This window comes from Tachyglossus aculeatus, chromosome 13, assembly GCF_015852505.1.
Source record: "Tachyglossus aculeatus isolate mTacAcu1 chromosome 13, mTacAcu1.pri, whole genome shotgun sequence".
In the NCBI taxonomy this organism is placed as follows: Eukaryota; Metazoa; Chordata; class Mammalia; order Monotremata; family Tachyglossidae; genus Tachyglossus; species Tachyglossus aculeatus.
The window spans coordinates 19,369,770-19,388,814 of NC_052078.1; the positions used below are offsets into that span (position 1 = coordinate 19,369,770).

Below are 19,045 nucleotides of genomic sequence, written 5' to 3' on the forward strand. Positions count from 1 at the left end.
ATAGCAAGTGGCAAAACTGATGAGCGATGAGAGATGGGGGAAGCACAGAAATTAAGAGGAATGTGAAACCTGCAAAAGGTTGAGAAGAGTCAACGTAGGTGGTAAAGAGCAGGATGGAAAATCCAGAAGATGGAAAATCCAGAACAAGGGAGATGGCCAGGAAAGTCAGGAAAACAGTAAAAGATCAAGGGAAAAAAGGGGGAAGCACAAATGCCAAAAAAGGTTGCATGTGTATTAAATATTGACATTGAAAGGAAGAAAAAGGCTCCATTAAGGAACAATGTGTGGGCCAAGAATGGGATGCACAAAGTCTTCATGATGGAAAAAGTGTCCTTAAAATGCCTGCATTTTATTGACTTTTATTAGAATAGGTCAGATTCAATATGTATTGAGTGCCATCTGTGTGCGGAGTACTGTATAAAGCATTTGGGTGAGTATCAAAGGAACAAAAGAGAGCTCCCACCCCTTAAAGACCTTACAGTCTAATGAAGGAGACAGACAGACTTAAGTTATTTACACAAAATGGGAGTAGGAGTAAGACCATGGATAAAAAAGGAAGTGGAATAAGTAAGTCCAAGAATGACATTTTTTATGGTATTTGTCAAGTGCCTACTGTTTTCCAGGAACTGTACTAAGCCCTGGGGTAGAAAGAAGTTAATCAGGTTGGACACAGTCCCTGTCCCACATAATGCTCACAGACTTATTCCCCATTTGACAGATGAGGTAACGAGGCACAGAGAAGTTAAGTGACTTGTCCAAAGTCACACAGCATCCAAGTGGCAGAGTTGGGATTAGAACCCAGGTCCTCCTGATTCCCAGGCCTGTGCTCTATCCATTAAGCCATGGTGCTTCTCATTTAATAAGGGCTCCCTACATGCCAAGAGCTGGAGTAGACACAAGCTAATTGGATTGGTTGAAGTACCTGTCCCACATGGGGTTCCCAGTTTAAGAGGGAGGAAGAACAGGTCTCTTGTCCCTATTTTAAAGATGAGGGAACTGAGACCCGGCAAGATTAAGTGATGTTGCTGGGACTAGACCCAGAGTTTCCTGAATCATAGACTCACTTTCTGTCCACCAGGCCAAGCTGCCTCTCACAGTAACATCTGTGCCTCTGCTACCCCAAACTCTAATGCCTCAGTTACCTCATCTGTGCCCCCTTTTTCCTCTCCTCCTCCCCATCTCCCCCACCCTACCTCCTTCCCCTCCCCACAGCACTTGTATATATATTTGTACAGATTTATTACTGTATTTATTTTACTTGTACATATTCACTATTCTATTTATTTTGTTAATGGTGTGCATATAGCTTTAATTCTATTTGTTCTGATGATTTTGACACCCATCTCCGTGTTTTGTTTTGTTGTCTGTCTCCCCCTTCTAGACTGTGAGCCCGCTGTTGGGTAGGGACCGTCTCTATATGTTGCCGACTTGTACTTCTCAAGCGCTTAGTAAAGTGTTCTGCACACAGTAAATGTGAGAAGCAGCGTGGCTCAGTGGAAAGAGCACGGGCTTTGGAGTCAGAGGTCATGGGTTCAAATCCTGGCTCCGCCAACTGTCAGCTGGGTGACTTTGGGCAAGTCTGGGCCTCAGTTACCTAATCTGTAAAATGGGGATTAAAATTGTGAGCCCCCCGTGGGACAACCTGATCACCTTGTAACCTCCCCAGCGCTTAAAACAGTGCTTTGCACATAATAAGTGCTTAACAAATACCATCATTATTATTAGAAGCAGCGTGGCTCAGTGGGAAAGAGCACAGGCTTTGGAGTCAGAGGTCATGGGTTCAAATCCCGGCTCCGCCACTTGTCAGCTGTGTGACTTTGGGCAAGTCACTTAACTTCTCTGTGCCTCAGTTCCCTCATCTGTAAAATGGGGATGAAGACTGTGAGCCCCACGTGGGACAACCTCATCACCTTGTATCCCCCCAGCGCTTAGAACAGTGCTTTGCAAATAGTAAGCGCTTAATAAATGCCATCATTATTATTATTATTAGTAAGTGCTCAATAAATATGATTGAATAAATATGATTGAATAATATGGATGCAGCGCAGCTTCCTACACTGCCCCTGAGGATTAGGGGAACCCTCATTCTCAATATATTAGTAGGTTCTCCTCTTGCTTGCTCTCTCTCTCTCTCTCACACAGACCTCCTCTCCCACTTTCTCCTTACCACTGACTTCTCCACTGGGGTCCCCAGCACAGAAGCCCCCCGAGCTATGGTGAGGTCCCCTCTGGAAGGGGCTGGAGGGGAATCTGTCAGTGACAAGAGAGGAGCCTCCCCTCTAGACTGTCAGCTCATTGTGGGATCGGAATGTGTCTACCAATTCGGTTGTATTCTACTCTCCTAAGTGCTTAGTACAGTGCACTGCACAGTAAGCACTCAATAAATACCAACTGACTGATCTCGGAGGGTTACTGCTGGCCCCACAGGTGGCTGGGGCTGCGTTTTGTGGGGCTGGAGGAGGCAGGATCGTGGCTGAATTGCTGTATGTAGGGCTAGTGGTGAGGTGGGGCTGCACTGTGGCTACTGCATCCAAGGTCCGCTCTGACCTAGACTCCAGCTTCTGCCACTGCAGGCCCAATTCCTCTCACCTGGCCCCAGGGCAGCTGGGTCTGTGGGAACATTAGTGCAGGCTTGGGAGCTGGGCAGACCCATTGGTTCTGGAGAGATCATGACATTGGATTGACCTCTGCCAGCCTAGCCCAAAGCTCCAGCGTCCTCTACGGAGGGGGCCAGATCTGGGCTCAGAGATACCCAGGGCTCCTGCACCCATATGACCCCCAGCCCAAGGGGCGAGGAGTGGACTGTGGGTAGCAGGAACATGAGAAAAGGACTGTTTGCCAGCCTCTGTTTATTGGACACTCACGAAGAAGCAGCATGGTGTAATGGATAGAGCGTGGGCCTGTGAGTCAGATGGTCTTGGGTTCTAATCCCAGCTCCGCCACTTGTCTGCTGTTGGACCTGGACAAGTCACTTCACTTCTCTGGCCCTTGGTTCTTTCATCTGTCAAATGGAGATTGAGACTGGGAGCTCCACATGGGACAGAGACTGTGTCCCACCTGATTTGCTTTTATCCACCCCAGTGCTTAGTACAGGGTTTGGCACCTAATACTACAATTATTATTATTATTCTTGCTCCTCCTGTGAGGTACAACAGGGCCCTAATCTTCTCAGGCTTCTTAACTGAAGGCCCCCTCTGTAAGAATGCACCAAGCCTGGGATTTTCTGCCTTCTTCTTCGATAGTATTTCCATTAGCAAGTTTGCCAATGGACAGCTACACATTTGTAAAGCCGCATACACAGCTGTCTATCCACCTGCTGTTTGTTATAGATCCTAAGTTTCTATGAAACTTGCTTTGAACAGCAGCTACCATGGCATCAAAAACCCGAGGGACTTTAATGCATATCTCTGATTATGACGATTATTGGAAAAGTGCCTTAAGTCAATTAATAATAAAAAACTTTTCTGGCTAAACAGTTCCTTGTCACAAATGTCATCCCCACACGGATTATAGACTTTGGCATATGCATTTTGTTAGCCTGAAGCACTAAATTACCTCTGCTGGGATTTGAACATGTGGTTTCTTCAGAACAGATGTTTAGTCTGGTAAGACTTCATTCCATACTGAATCTTGGGCATCTTGGTTTTTCTCACTTGCAAATTTAAAAATCAAGAACCAGCCAACAGATATTTAAAGTTTGAAGCTGTTGAAGACAGCTCTGCACTTGAGTCCATGCCCTCTAAGCACTTAGATAATCATCATTCTATCATATTTACTGAGCGCTTACTGTGTGCACAGCACCGTACTAAGAACTTGGGAGAGTACAATATAACAATAAACAGCCACATTCCCTGCACACAAAGAGCTTACAGTCTAAAGTCTACAGTATAGTCATCACCCCTTTCCAAAGCACTTAAGTACAGGTCCTTATATTCAGTTGACTCCCCAACTAGTAATTTATTTTAGCGTCAGTGTTCCCCACTAGATTTTAAACTCCTAGAGGGCCGGGATCACGTATACTAATTACCATTGTACACTCCCACGCACTGAGAACAGTGCTCTGCAATCAATCAACATATCAATGGTATTTATTGAGCACTTACTGTATGCAGAGCACTGTTCACATTAGAGTACACATTCCCTGAGCACAAGGAATTTACAGTCTAGTCTACATACATGAACAGTGTAGCCTGGTAGAAAGACCACGGGCCTAGGAGTCAGAGGATATGAGTTCTAATCCCAGCTCTGCCACAAATCTGCTGTGGGACCTTGGTCAAATCACTTTACTTCTCTGTGGTTCAGTTTCCTCCTCCGTAAAATGGGGATTAAGACTGTTAGCCCCATGTGGGACAGGGACTTTGTCCAACCTGATTACCTTGTATTTACCCCAGCAGTTAGAACAGTATTTGACATATAGTAAGTGCTTAAAAAGTACCACAATTATTATTATTATTATTATTATTGTTATTATTATTAAGTGCTCAATGAATACCAGCGACCAATTGACTTCAAGATTGTCTCTTGGAAACTACCTACTTTTTGTCCCTCTGGAAGAGAGAGAGAGATAGAGGGAGAGAGAGAGAGAGAGAGATAAAATAGTTAGAAATGGAGATTGAGAAAAAATATGAGTATATCACATAGATAGTTGGAGGAAACCTTCCAAATTATATTTTCCTTTTGAAAACTCAAGAATCAAAACTACATGAATATACAAACTCCCAACTGCTTTTCAGACACAATTGGGCCTACTTATCCTGAGCATTACATCTACAGCTAGATGACAAAGATTTCGACATAGTATCTTTGAAACTCACAACACTGAATCTATTTCCAGTAGCTTTTTCAGGAGACCAAAGATTAGTACTGTGGGAAAATGTTCATTCTAAATGTCCATTCATCCACAGGAGGAACTAAAAATGAATAGTCCGGAGTTGCTGCTCTCCTTTTTGATTCTGCTCACTCTGATACATGCTGGGAAGCTTTCATTCATTCTACCCCCAACCAAAACTATTGCTTTGACCTTTCTAAGGAGGCTTTAGCTTCAAATATTTTTCTCCTACTCATCTTTGCCTCTGTTCCTTTTTTTAACTTCTGAACAAGAATTGGGGGCTTTATCTTTCCCTTTCTTGCCTGTTCTTCATAGAGGATGTGACTATTTTATCTAAATATGTTCCCTGACAGACATTACATTCCGCAGCCCTTGAGACAAAACAGGTAATGTTGCTTTGTCAAAATATTGTTAAAGCCCTGTCATTTCATTTCCCTTTAAGTATTCTTGCAATTATTTCAGTGCTGTATTTCTAAGGCCCCTTTGTAAACTTTTCCAGCAATCTTATGCGGGGAACTATTTCTTGTGAATTCATTCCTGCTATTAACTTGCTTTTCTGTCCCTGACATCGACCCCTCTTGCCATATCAGATTCTCTGCTGCCTCTCATACACCTCCTTCTGGGTCCCTGGTTGCCTTTTCACTCACAAGGCTGTACAGAAATAACTTCTGATCTTTATCTCCATATCATCCAGGCTGCCTATGCTCTGTCATTACTTGAGGTGTCCCTACTAAGTATACAGACTAATGGTCACCTTGACTTTTTCCTCCCTTTCCTCACATCTAATCCATGGCTAACGCCTTGATTTTTGCTCTCCATGTCATTAAAATTTCCCTGTAATTATTCTGAATATTTCCCATCGTGGCTGCTGACAACTCATGAGAAGCAGTGTGGCCTAGTGGAAATTAATCAGTCGATGGTATTTACTGAGTACTTACTATATGCAGAGCACTGTACTAAGTGCTTAGGAGAGTACAATACAATAGAATTAGCAGACACGTTCCCTGCCCATAACGAGCTTACAGTCTAAAGGAAAAAGCCTGGGCCTGGGAATCAGAGGACCTGGGTTCTAATTCCCGCTCTGCCCCTGGGCTGTTGTGTAACCTTGGGCAAGTCACTTAACTTCTCTGTGCCTCAGTTTCCTCATCTGTAAAATAGGGATTTTCCAACTTAGACTGTGAACCCCATGTGGGACAGTGACTGTGCCCGACCTGGTTATTTTGTATCTGTCCCAGTGCTTAGTACATTGCTTGGCCCACAATAAGTGCTTAGCAAATACCAGTGTTATGAAGCATCTCTCCACTTGAATTAACCCACAACATGGCATCCAAGATCATTTTCTTTGCATACCACTGTGCCCACTACATAGCAAAATGAAGCCACTGAAACCAAGTCCATGGCAATACAAAGTCAATTTTTGCAGCTCTTCTGCTTTTTATCTCACAAACATACTGGAAAATTTTCACACTTGGACATCGGTGTTCTTGCAGCTGATTATGATTATGTATTATGAATGAAGAAAACTTGCAGGTAATGATTTTTTATGCAACATTAATCCTGCCAGTGGTAATTCAAATATTGACTCTGTTTTGTAAGCCAAACCCCATGGTAAAAAAGTCACCCCAATTCTGTAGTTAACAAATGATAACTCTGCAGAAGATATTCTCTAAGAGATGACCATCGGACACAACTTTCATCAAACACAACTTTGTGTTACCCTAATGAGGAGTCAAACCACAATACTTTCTTCCAGCACAGGAAATTGATGGAGCAGCCAACTTGGGCTGTTCTTTTTTTATGCTATTTGTTAATCACTTATTCTATATCAAGTTCTTTACTAAGCCCTGGGATACATACTAGCTAATCAGGTTGGACCCAGTCCATGTCTCACAATGGGGCTCATAGTTTTAATCCCCATTTTACAGTTGAGGTAACAGGCAAAGAGAAATTGAGTGACTTGCCCAAAGTGCAGAGCCGTGACTAAAACTCAGGTCCTTCTGACTCTCAGACTCATACTCTATCCACTAGGCTATGCTGCCATTCTTTCCTCAAATAATTAACATTAATGAGCTTACAAGAGCTAGGGACAAAGTTCTGCCCTGTTTCCTTAGAAGACCAGTTCTGGCTTCCAAAGCTTTTCCGAATAAAGTAATAGGCAGGTGAATGTGCCTTGGCTATCCTCTCTGTAGCTACCAATTTGTCCCAAAGCAATTATGATTACGAGGTCTGAAGACCTCCCATGACAATCCAGTCACCGCATGTTTAGAAGGTCGCCCTCATTTAGGATTTGGAAATAATGTGTAAACAAAGCAGGACCGCAGAGTGTTCGTTTATTCCTGCTCTTTGTGTAGTTGCATTTTTCTTTCTATATGATTTGACATTAAATGAAAAGATTAAACCCAGTCGAGTAGTGGTGCTGAGCCCACTTCCACCTTCAGTGATGTTGTTTTGCTGATTGCCTGGGCTATTCATCCCCGAGCTTCTAGGAATAGCATAAAATCCTCCATTCCACAGATTCTCCAGTGCAGCCTGAGTCATGGAGATATAATTCAGCGACAGCGCAGAGCTCAAATTTATGAGGCAACATCTAGGTTCCCTGGTCATAACCAGTTTGAGAGGAAAATGCATTAATATCTTGACATTTGTTATTGCTTTGACTCCATCACAACAAGATTTCATTTTTTCTCGTACATGTTAGAATAATGTCAGCATGAAATCTCAGGAATGTATGTTTGCCTGTCTATGCCATTAGACACTGTAGAAGAGACGAGCTGAAAGGTAATGTCAATGAAAATTACTGATAAGGTTGTTCACTTGTACAATGTTGATTTAATGTCATCTTTGAAGTATATGCAAAGAACCAAAAGATTATTCCAGCTTCTGCGAGTTCACTGTCACCTTTCCTCCTTAGGAGTCTTCATATATAAAAGTAATCAAGCTGGAAAAACAATGCTTTCATTATCTTTATTGTGATATTGCTGTTTCATTGGTCTTTTGGGACACATCCCCATCCATGGATAGGATCTCATGTCAGAAGTGATATTGTCAGAAATGAAGGCTAACTCTCGGTCTGACCATTATTCTTGGCAATGACATACTCTGGCTGAAAAGACTATGTAGATTCTGAACAGACTGAAAATCTAAAGATCTGCTCAGCCCATAATTGTATTTTTGCTCCTTCACTCCTTTCTAGGTAAATTCCTTATAATAATTACTGTATTACTACTAAATGCTTTATACAGTATGTAAGTTCTAGCTGAAATTCTCTAATGTGGGAGTTATGTTCGTAAAGACTGAAGACTGTAACCTCTTGTGAGCAGGAAACATATCTACCAACTTTGTTGTACTGTACTCTCCTAAGTGCTTAGTACAATGCTCTGCACACAATAAAAGCTCAATAAATAGCACTGATTGTCTATTGGAATTGGAAACTCTTATTATAGTAGCCATTGAAGGGAATTATTGGGTTAGTTGGGTAGGTGGCTCAAAGATACCACCATGACTGACATTTTTCCACAGAATTTCTATTATTATTGTTATATCCTCCGATAGAAGAATGCATTCTGTTCTTACCACTACAGTTATTTTACTGTATTAGAAATTTTTAAAGTTGCAAGAACACAAAGTTCTCTCTCCTTATGATCTTTCATCCCTTCTAGGAAGTGAAGCAGTATCAGGCCTCTCCCAAAGCCATGCACAAGAACACAACTTCTTTCTACACTGAAGCTCCTCTCACCAATTTATGAATCATGCTAAATCTGGGAGAGGTTTGTACTGTAGGAATAACTTTCTTTAACCATCTCATCATGTTATATCCAAGCTGAGGAATGGAAATCTGTGTTATAGCAGGACTGAAGGACGTTTCAGGGAAATTATCTTGGTAATCACTTCTCTCTAGTTACTCATCTCTGGTTTCTCATTCAGCTTTCCTTCCTCTTGAGGTCAGCTTTGCCAAGGTTTCTTACAATAAAGGTGTTCATTAAGCACTTACTAGATGGCTATAAACCGGGGTAAATACAAGATAACCAGATCAGATCTAGTTCCTGTTCCATATGGGGGACACAGTCTAAGAGGGAGGGGAAATGGGTACCTTATCCCTGTTTTACAGATAAAGAAACTTGGGCACAGAGAGGTTAATTTGACCAAAATCCCATAGCAGGTCAGGGGCAGATCTGGGTTTAGAGCCTGGGTCTCTGACTCTCGCTCCCATATTCTTTGCTCTAAGCCAGGCTGCCCCACAACTCTTCCATCTTAGAGCCCACTCTCTCTGCTGTTTGTTTTGTTTTGAGCTCTGGTGTCTGGCAAGATAACCTCAGTTAGGATTCATTCTCTCCTGTCTGGCCTATCCCCAGCCCACTCCTCCAAAATCATGCTGGCAACAGTGGGTATGAGAGAGGCTTCAGTGTTACATCCCTCAGTTTATATATGACTGGTTCCATGTCGAACCCAAGTTGGCATGCAAAGCTACTAATTAGGTACTATTTTCTGACCTCAAAGCAATGGCCCATATCATCCAAAATGCACAAAAAAGACACAATTCACGCACTGAGTGGTCCCAAGGATTGAGGACTTTTGATCTTCTGCTCTACAGCATTTTGCAAACCTTGGTTTTTCTAGAGATCGAATAATCTTTTTGTACTCTAAGCAAGCATGAAATGGTGGAAGTGTGTTGTGATGGCTTTCCATTCAACTCAGACAAACTCATTTCAGTTTCGAAGAGGAATTGTCAGAAGTCAAATACACAGAAGTTTCTCCAATCAAAGCAGATAATTACAGATAAAGAATAAAGAAATAAATTGTATTTCTACTCCTTTCATTAATTCCCAGGCGACTTTAGCAAGACTATCTCTCTGCATTTCAGTGGGTCCATCCAATTACCAGAAGTGGTCATTTCTATTGTACTCTCCCAAGCACTTAGTACAATGCTCTTCACACAGTAAACACTCAATAAATACCACTGATTGACTGATGGATAGATTGCTTGATTGACTGCTTGATGTTTTCCTTCACCACCACCATCATAATAATAATAGTGGCATTCATTAAGCTCATTCATTCAGTCGTATGTATTGAGCGCTTACTGTGTGCAGGGCACTGTACTAAGCTCCTGTGCATTTACAGTATAGTACAACAATAAACACATACTTTCCCTGCCCAACATGAGCTTAGTCTAGAGGTGCTTACCATGGTAGGTTAAGCGCTTACTATGTGCCAAGCACTGTACTGCTTGGAAAAGCAGCGTGGCTCAGTGGAAAGAGCCCGGGCTTGGGAGTCAGAGGTGATGGGTTCTAATCCCGGCTCTGCCACTTATTGGCTGTGTGACTTTGGGCATGTCACTTCACTTCTCTGTGCCTTAGTTACCTCATCTGTAAAATGGGGATGAAGACTGTGAGCCCTACGTGGGACAACCTGATCACCTTGTATTCCCCCCCCCCAGCACTTAGAACAGTGCTTTGCACATAGTAAGCGCTTTTTCTTCTAGACTGTGAGCCCGCTGTTGGATAGAGACCGTCTCTATATGTTGCCAACTTGTACTTCCCAAGCGCTTAGTACAGTGCTCTGCACACAGTAAGCGCTCAATAAATATGATTGAATGAATGAATGAAGGTACTAAGCACTGGGGTAATTACAAGCTAATAATGACTTTGTTAAGCACTTACTATATGCCAAGCACTGTACTAAGGACTGGGGTAAATACCAGGTAATAAGGTAATAAGTATTTGTTAAGCACTTACTATGTGCCAAGTGCTGTACTAATCAGTGGGGTAGATACAATAGAGCCCACATGAGGCTCACAGTCTAAGTAGAAGGTAGAATAGGTTTTGAATCTTCTTTTGGCAGATGAGGGAACTGAAGCACAGAGAAGTTAAGTGACTTGCCTAAGGTCACACAGTAGACAAGAGGTGGAGCCAGGATTAAAGCCTCTAACTTTCTTTCCATTAGGTCACGCTGCTTCCCTAAGACCACTTCCTTCTCAAAAGAGTGGCAGGAGGGTTTATTGGGATTGTGGGTTGATTTAACTGGTAAACTGCAGCAGATCCCTTCCGCGGGAGCATAAATTATTTGCAGGTACCTAGCCCTAGAAAAATCTTTTCCCTCCAGAAAGAGGGCGAAGGGAGATTCTCCAATTCTGTTCAGTCACTTCAGCCCCATAAACCTACACTCCAACAGGCAAGAGAGTGGATGGGCCTGACCTCAGCAGGGCCAGTGGGTCTCTGATGGCTGACTGGCAGGCTGGTTGGCAGGTAGGGTCTTCTAAGGCTGGCCAAGGGAAGAGATCCCTGCCCCAGATCACTCAACGAGAAGTTGAAACGAACGGATCAATCTTTTGGAAGGCCAACATGCAGCTGGCGGTGGGGGGGGACCTGCACTGGTGGGCCCTGAAGGAAGCCCCTTTGAGGATGATTATGACAATGAGTAGGAAGGGCTGGGGGGGAGGAAATATTTGCCCTTCTCACCTTCAACCAAGTTTGCATGCGTCCCGGGGTTTTTTCAGGAGCCTCTGAGGCTTGGGGCAGGCTGGCTCTGTCTGAAGGGACCCCAGGATACATGTAAACTTGGGTGAGAGGACAAGTGCTACCTTTCCCCCCGACTCCCCCTTACACTTCCCTTACCCACCATTCTCAACACTGAAAAAAAAGATAATGCATATGTCTGAAGAAGTATATTCGTATATTTAAATCCATGAGCAGCTTGATCATTCTAGGGCTCTGTGATTCTATATTTATTCACACACACTTTCTATTAATTACCCTTTTATTCAAAAATAGCACAGCTGCAGCTGTCAGAGAAACAATTCACGTGCTACCTTACCCTGTCATCATCACTAACAATCTCCCTCCCCTCTCCCAGGTCTACCAGGTCTAGAACCCACATCCTCATTTTATGGCAGAAGAAACTGGGGCACAGCCCAAGTTCCACAGAGACACTGGAAAGTGACCTGAGAATTAGCCGATTTTCTTATTTCTTATTATTTTCTTTTCTTTATTATTTGGCTGTGTATCCTTTATTTGGGAGTACCAGATTTTGTCTGAATTCCCTCATTAACTGAATGGAAAACATTTGGGGATTTTTGTGAGGGGTTATAATTGTCCAGATAATGGACTATATTCTCTCCTTCCTTTGTCCGTGAAGATCTTGGTGAATACTTGAGCAGGATTAGAACTCAGAGCCCCTTGGTATCCAGGTAATTTTTTTAGGCCTGATTTCCATAACAAGTAACTAAAAGTAACTTTCACTGGAGCACCTACTGGGTTTGATTAGATTAGTTTAAGAATTGAGGGAAATTCTCAGTGAGGAGATTTAGAGACATGGAGAGTCCTAAATAAATCCCACTTGATGATTGAGTCCACCACTTTCCCTAAGAGGCATGGGAACAATATGGACAGTCAAGGATAAGTCTCCTAAGAAATTATAAAAACCTCTTCGAGGGTGGGTGGTTTCATCAGGACCTGAGAGGTCAGGGAGGATCTCACAGAATTATTATTTCTAGGACCTTCCAGCTCCACTAGAATGCAAATAATATTGGTTGAATCCTACTGGTGTCAGAGTTCTTAGGATAATAATCCCCATTCTCAACATTGAAAAAAAAGATAATGCATATGTCTGAAGAAGTATATTCGTAGATTTAAATCCATGGGCAGCTTGATCATTCTAGGGCTCTGTGATTCTATATTTATTCACACACACTTTCTATTAATTACCCTTTTTATTCAAAAATAGCACAGCTGCAGCTGTCAAAGAAACAATTCACGTTAAAGACTTCAAATGCCTTTCTTGGCATATTCATCATAGCATTGAAGAGTCAACTGCTGTTTGAGGATGTTAGAGACCCATTTGAAAAAGAGGTTTACAGTCCACTACCCAAACTATTCTTTCTCTTTACGTTCTTGACAAGAGCAGGACACTTGTTGGAGAAGAGAGCGGAATGGACACTTTTTCAGAACTGTGTGTCTATCATACTTTCTTTTAAGAGTCCCATAACTTTTAAAATGCCATAATTCCCAACTCCCCAATCATAAAAATGATAACTTTAGATTTAGGGCTGTCCCCTTATGGTGCCAATCTCTGTTTTGGACCTTCTCCTCCAACTATTGTTCCAACTGTGAAAAGCAGCATAGTCTAGTGGAAAGAGCACGGGCTTGGGGGTCAGCGGACATGGGTTCTAATCCAGACTCTGCCACTTGTCTGCTGTGTGACCTTGGGCAAATCACTTAACTCCTCTGTGCCTCAGTTACTTCATCTATAAAATAGGGATCCAGATTGTGAGCCCCTGTGGGACATGGACTGTGTCCAATCTGGTTAACTTGTTTCTAGCCAATGTTTAGTACAGTGTTTGGCATATAATAAGAGCTTAAAAAATTCCACAAAAGAAAATTACAGAGGAAGGGTACACCGACTGAGTAAGAGATACATACAGTGCACAGGGCTGAGCCAGGGACATCCCCTGGAAACACTGCAGAGCATGGAGTCACACTGCTATTCCCAGACATACCAGGCTGCAAAGTCCAGCAATAACTAAAAGTAATGGGTGAAGGTGAAGTTACTAATGCTGCTGCTGGCAGGGGGCTCAAAAGGAAGTCAATACTCTGAAATATTCTAATGCTTGTGCTGGCAAGATTTGTTTGGTAAACATTCACTTACTCATCCCTCTCTTGTTTTCTTCCTCTCTGTCACGTTAAAAATTTCCCAGCAGAGATGTTGTCTGCTTGTACTTTTGGAAGCTCCTCCATTTCCTTTCCCATGTTCTCCATCTCAAACTCAATCGTGGGCCCTGGGCTTTCTGGTGTATCCAAAATGGGTCCCATTGCAGGAGCTGCTGATGATCCCACTAAACGCATAGGCTTTGGGGGAAGGAAGAGGGGTGAGATGACCAAGAATTCCCCTTGGTTTTGCTTTTTCATTGTCCTCACTCTCCAGCCTGGCCCCTGTTGCCTGGGTGTACGGTGTCCATTTCCTTCCTAGGAGAATCCATTCTAGATCTTAGATGTGCAGTGCTTGGGAGGCAAGCATCCTGAGTCATCCCATCTCCCTCCAAATTCAGGGATCCCCAGAGGAATTCTCTCCTCTGACAGCCAGCACCCTCCAGGGGGAAAAGAACTTGGTTGGGGAGGGCAGGCGGTGAAAGGGGGCAGAGGGACACAGCCTCAAAAGTAAGTTACTGCTAGAGAAGAGGGGCCTAAACATAATCCCTAAATATCTGCAGATGCTAAACGACGCCTAAAGAATAACAGAACCCAATTTTACCTTCTAAGAAGTCTGTGCAAATTGTGAAGGGGGCCTACACAAACCACCCTATGTTGTCTATGAATCTGACCTTGTGTAACTTTCAAAGAAAGAAGATGCAAATTCAAGGTAACTGGCTGGAAAAAAGAAGAACTCTCCAAAGACCCACATTCTACAACAGAAGGGACTGTTTTATGTGATGCTTTGTACGGAAACACGTTAACTGAGGTTTTCTTCTATGCTGATGAGCCTACAATAAGTTGAAGGAGAAAATCACCTAAGCACTTGTAATTATAGAAACCTTCCTACTAGAACAAGAAGACACTAACCTCTACAGAGCTGGATATCCCTATTATATTAAAAACAGACTGCTTCAGAAAACAAAGACAGACCTAGTTGGATTTCGACGGTACCGATCCCAAGCTGTTAGTACAGTGCTCTGCATACAGTAATCACTCAATAAATACCACTGACTGATTGACTGCTTCATATTTGTAGATGACACTACTCACAGTGAAGTTACCATTGGCTATGAGTTGGCTGAAAAGGCCAAAGTGGACAACCACAATGTCCACACACAAATATCATCCTTTATTGTGTTGGTGTGTTTGCTGTTTGCAGCACAACTACTTTAATTTGCTTTACTTATTCCCAAAATGCCCCGAACAATGAGGTCATCATCAGAAAAGCAAATGTTTACAAGGCACCTGCTTTAATTTACTTTGACCCACAACAGTTATTGTCATAATCCTTTTGCTCATCTTAATACCAATCAACAGATGCACGGCACAGATTTTTTGGTTCTAGTTGGTACATTGCTCTCTAGTTACAACTGACATTTTCCATTTTTTCACCTCATGCTTCCAATTCTGAACTAAAAGGGCATCAGCAAAAAAAAAAAAAAAAATTTTTTCTTGTGTTTGAAGGACACATGCTACTCACCGGGAAGTACAGAAGCAGAGATCCAAAAAGGATGGTCTCCAACAAAATCAGGCCCGATGCTCTGATGCTCTAGAAAACACAAAGGGAGCCAGGGTGTTAGATGTGCTTCTATACTACTACGTCTGGATCATTTATGGCATCTGAGTCAGACTCAGCCTACAAGTCAACATTTTCCGATTAAATGACATAAAAAAGAATGTAACAAAGGCTTTAGGTCAGATGAAAGTGACCTAATGTCCTGCACTGGGTGGGATGGTTGAGGAATTCTGACTATGGCTTTGACCAAGGGGTAGAGGTGGGGTGGCTGAGTATGACTCTCTCCTTCCAAACTCCCTTTGCTCCCAAACTTGGACCACTGGTCCAAGCCCCACTGAAGCCCTGCCTCTCCCATCCCCAACAAAACTAACCCTCTGTCCCATCTTTCCCTGTGGAAAAAAAAATCTATTCCCTTAAATTAGCCATAAGGAAGAACCCCTTGAGAGTAAAGCCTGGAAGAGCCAAAACTCAATTCTCACAGAGATTGCAGCTTAGTCTCCGAATCCCCTCTCTGAATATTTTAATGACAGACACCATTCGGGATGGCATGAGGGTCACATGGGGATGATCCCTTTCACCCCATGGAGTTGAGAAAACACGGTTCTGCTCTGGGATTCCAACATTTCAGCTCCCTGGCTGTTCCAATTGTGAACAAAGATGTCCCATCAGTTCACACATGCCTACATGAGCAGTGACAGAAATCAGTGAAAAAACCACACAGGAGGGGACTTAAGCCGTCGGATTTCCCTCCCCTTCCATACACAGAGTATTGCACGACTGTCCCAGTGTGCAGCGATTGGGGGCTTTCTAAGGGAGTATTAGAACTGCAGGTATTGGAACCCATTAGAATCCACAGGTCTCATAGTTAATTTCTAAAAGATTCCAAGTCCGCCCAGTCACTAGGGATCCAATTCCTCACCCTCGATCAGGAGGACTGGAAGGGAGGCACTGTGCTTTAGAGCAAGCAGTGAAGTAAAATGAAAATTGATCTGGTCTTCCCACAATAAATCTTGCTCCAATAAGTTCCTTGATCAATATACAGTGACTCTTCTGACTAGGAAGAATAACAAAATGTAGACATAGCATTCTACAGGACCTGTGCTTTCCCAAGTGGAGCATAAAACACCCAACCAGAAATTTCTGTGAACCTCCAGTGCCCTACTCCAAGGTAAAACGTCTCTGCCAAATAAGCCAGGCTGCAGGTGGGAGAGAAGACAGAGGAGGTCCACACACAAACAGAGGCACACAGAAGTTAAGTGACTTGCCCAAAGTCATACAGCAGGCAGGCCCTCCTGACTCCCAGGGTTTGGCTCTTTCCACCACACCTCGCTGCTTCTCTACTGATGGCCTAGAGAGGAAGGACATGTAAAATGGCTTTTTTTTCTTTTCCTTTCCCAGTGGTAAATGTGACCCTTGGGGGGAACCTTCACTTTCTCTCCATCCTTGTTTACCATCAAGGCTTAGCACAGCCTAGGGGAAAGAATCCAGGCTTGAAAGTCACCAGGACCTGGCTTCTAATACCAGCTCCACCACGTGTTTCCTGTGCGACCTTGGGTAAATCACTTAACTTCTCTGGGCCTCGGTTTCCTCATCTGTGAAGTGGGAATTAAATCCTACTTCCTCCTATGTGGACTGTGAGCCCCATGTGAGGTAGGGACGGAGTTCAACCTGATCTTGTTTCTAACCCAGTGCTTAGTAGAGTGGAAAAAGTACCATAAAAAAGAAAGGACTTGTGAGGAGCTTTGTTTCTGACTGGGCTCTAGCCCTGGAGAGCCTCCTGCTGTGTGTGGTGGGAAAAGCTTTGTTTAGGTTTCAGGGGAATGCAGGCTGTATCCGCACTCGGACACTAGGGAGAACTCAAAACCCATGTTCATGTCCTCTTTGCCAACAGGCAGAAGGGTAATTACTGGGGTTTGGAATGAGGATTTCCACTTCCTCAGCTTTTTGTGCCTGCTGGGGAACACTGAGCAGTGTGACTGACAAGCAAGTTATGAGGATGCCCAAGGGATTCAAGCTCCACTGGTCTGGTACTATTTCATCTCGGAACCAGCAAGGGGTGCAATGTAATCCTGACAAAATGCCTGCAAGATTTTAACACCAGAGTCTGAGGTGGGATGGGAGAGGGTGGGGGAAGCGGAGGGAAAGAGAGGGTAACCATAGCAACCATTGACCCAGAAGCAGATGCAGCTGCTGTAGCTGTCTCTTCCGGAAGCTCCTTCCCCTAGCTTCTCCCTGGCCTGACCAGGCTCTGTGCCCTTGAGGGGGCCAGCCTGGCCCCTGTTGCCTGGGTGTACGGTGTCCATTTCCTTCCTAGGAGAATCCATTCTAGATCCTAGATGTGCAGTGCTTGGGAGGCAAGCATCCTGAGTCATCCCATCTCCCTCCAAATTCAGGGATCCCCAGAGGAATTCTCTCCTCTGCCAGCCAGCACCCTCCAGGGGGAAAAGAACTTGATTGGGGAGGGCAGGAGGTGAAAGGGGGCAGAGGGACACAGCCTCAAAAGTAACCTACTGCTAGAGAAGAGGGGCCTAAACATAATCCCTAAATATCTACAGATGCTAAACGATGCCTAAGGAATAACAGAACCACAAGCCCAGGCCGCAAATGCCAGTGACCCTGCTATCACTAGCTACCTAACTGAAGGGATCACGGATGCCAAGAAAATTACTTCTCCCACCCGCACTCCTCTCCTCTTCTGGCCATGAACATATTCACACATATTCCCTTGCATCGCAAGCAGTTTTAAACAGCCAAACCTCAAGTGTTGTCAGTAACAGCTTCATTTGCTTTTAACACCCACCATAATCCTCTTCAAGCACGATCGATTCAGCTCTTCAGCATCTCGACAAATTCAACCTTGGTGCGGGGGTTGGTGTGGCTACCAAATGGACTTCTCATCCTTTAGCTACTTTAGGACCTTTTAATCCTCAGCACGGCAGGCTCAGAAACAGCCTCAGCTCTGGCTTTTTTAGAGGGGCGACAACATTTTGTAATTCGGCCTCCTGCAGATGTGACATTATCATGCTCCAACCCAAGCACTGTTCAAACTATGGCTACAGACTTACAAAACAAGGGTTAAAAGTAATCTAAGAGCTGTCGCAGTAGAATTCTACATCTGCTCTCTACGCTGAACATTCAAATGGCACCATCAAAATCAATGCCTATTGCCAACACGTTCAAAACTGCTTTCAGCCGGCACATTTCAACAGTAACCCAATATAAAGAGCAAATAGGCTGGAATTAGATTTGAACATGCCAATTATGAAGTCATTAAATAGAATGTTTCTGGCTTATTTAATTAAAACGATGGTAACCACACATCTGGTGGTTATTGAATGGAAGGTGAGCTTCCTGATACCATGCGAAAAATGTTTCGGAGAGAAATGGGCTTTTGTCAGAACCAGAGGCAGTATGGCTTGGAGTCAGGCCCGGGTCTCTGGAAAGCAGGCTCTACAGATGCCCATTCAAACAGGGAGGGCGGAAAGAAGGCAGAGAATTCAAAGAGACTTTGCATCCCGCTCTGACAGACAGATCCATTTCACACACATACGACGACTGGAAAATAGGGAGCCGGGATCCCGCGCTTTGCTCTCGTCGAAAGGCAGTGAGTATAAGAGCAAGGTTCTCACAGCCAGTTACAAAACTGACAGGAACTGTGGCACTTTATATTTCAGAAAGCTCTATAAATAGAGCCAGAGAAAAGCTATTTAAAGGCATTTCTGCGCTTGGGTGCCCAATCTCAGAAGGAAGCAGGCATTCAAAGGCACGAGGGACTTGTTGAATTATCTTCCCTCCCTGGGCCTTCAAAATAAGTTTGGAATTGCCCAGGGGATCCGGGTGAGGCGACGGACTTCACTTTATTAAAGCCGATCCTCAGAAATGATGTAATGTCAGGATCACTGTGAACTTTAGAAATATCTGTGTTTCATTTGTCTCCTCGACACTGCATTTTCCCCTCTAGAAACCACAAATTTTCTGCTGGGAATTTAGAAGAGGGTGGAGATGTCCTTGCCA

At 43.7% G+C, this 19,045-nt stretch overlaps 1 protein-coding gene across 1 annotated transcript in view; it reads right to left on the reverse strand.

The window, feature by feature from the left end:
- Positions 1 to 19,045, reverse strand: part of GPR158 (G protein-coupled receptor 158) — a 198,622-nt gene that overhangs the window by 57,281 nt on the left and 122,296 nt on the right. Inside the window, exon 5 of the mRNA XM_038755749.1 lies at positions 14,996 to 15,064. Within this exon, the coding sequence (XP_038611677.1) occupies positions 14,996 to 15,064 (69 nt within the window). The remainder of the gene's footprint in view (positions 1 to 14,995; positions 15,065 to 19,045) is intronic.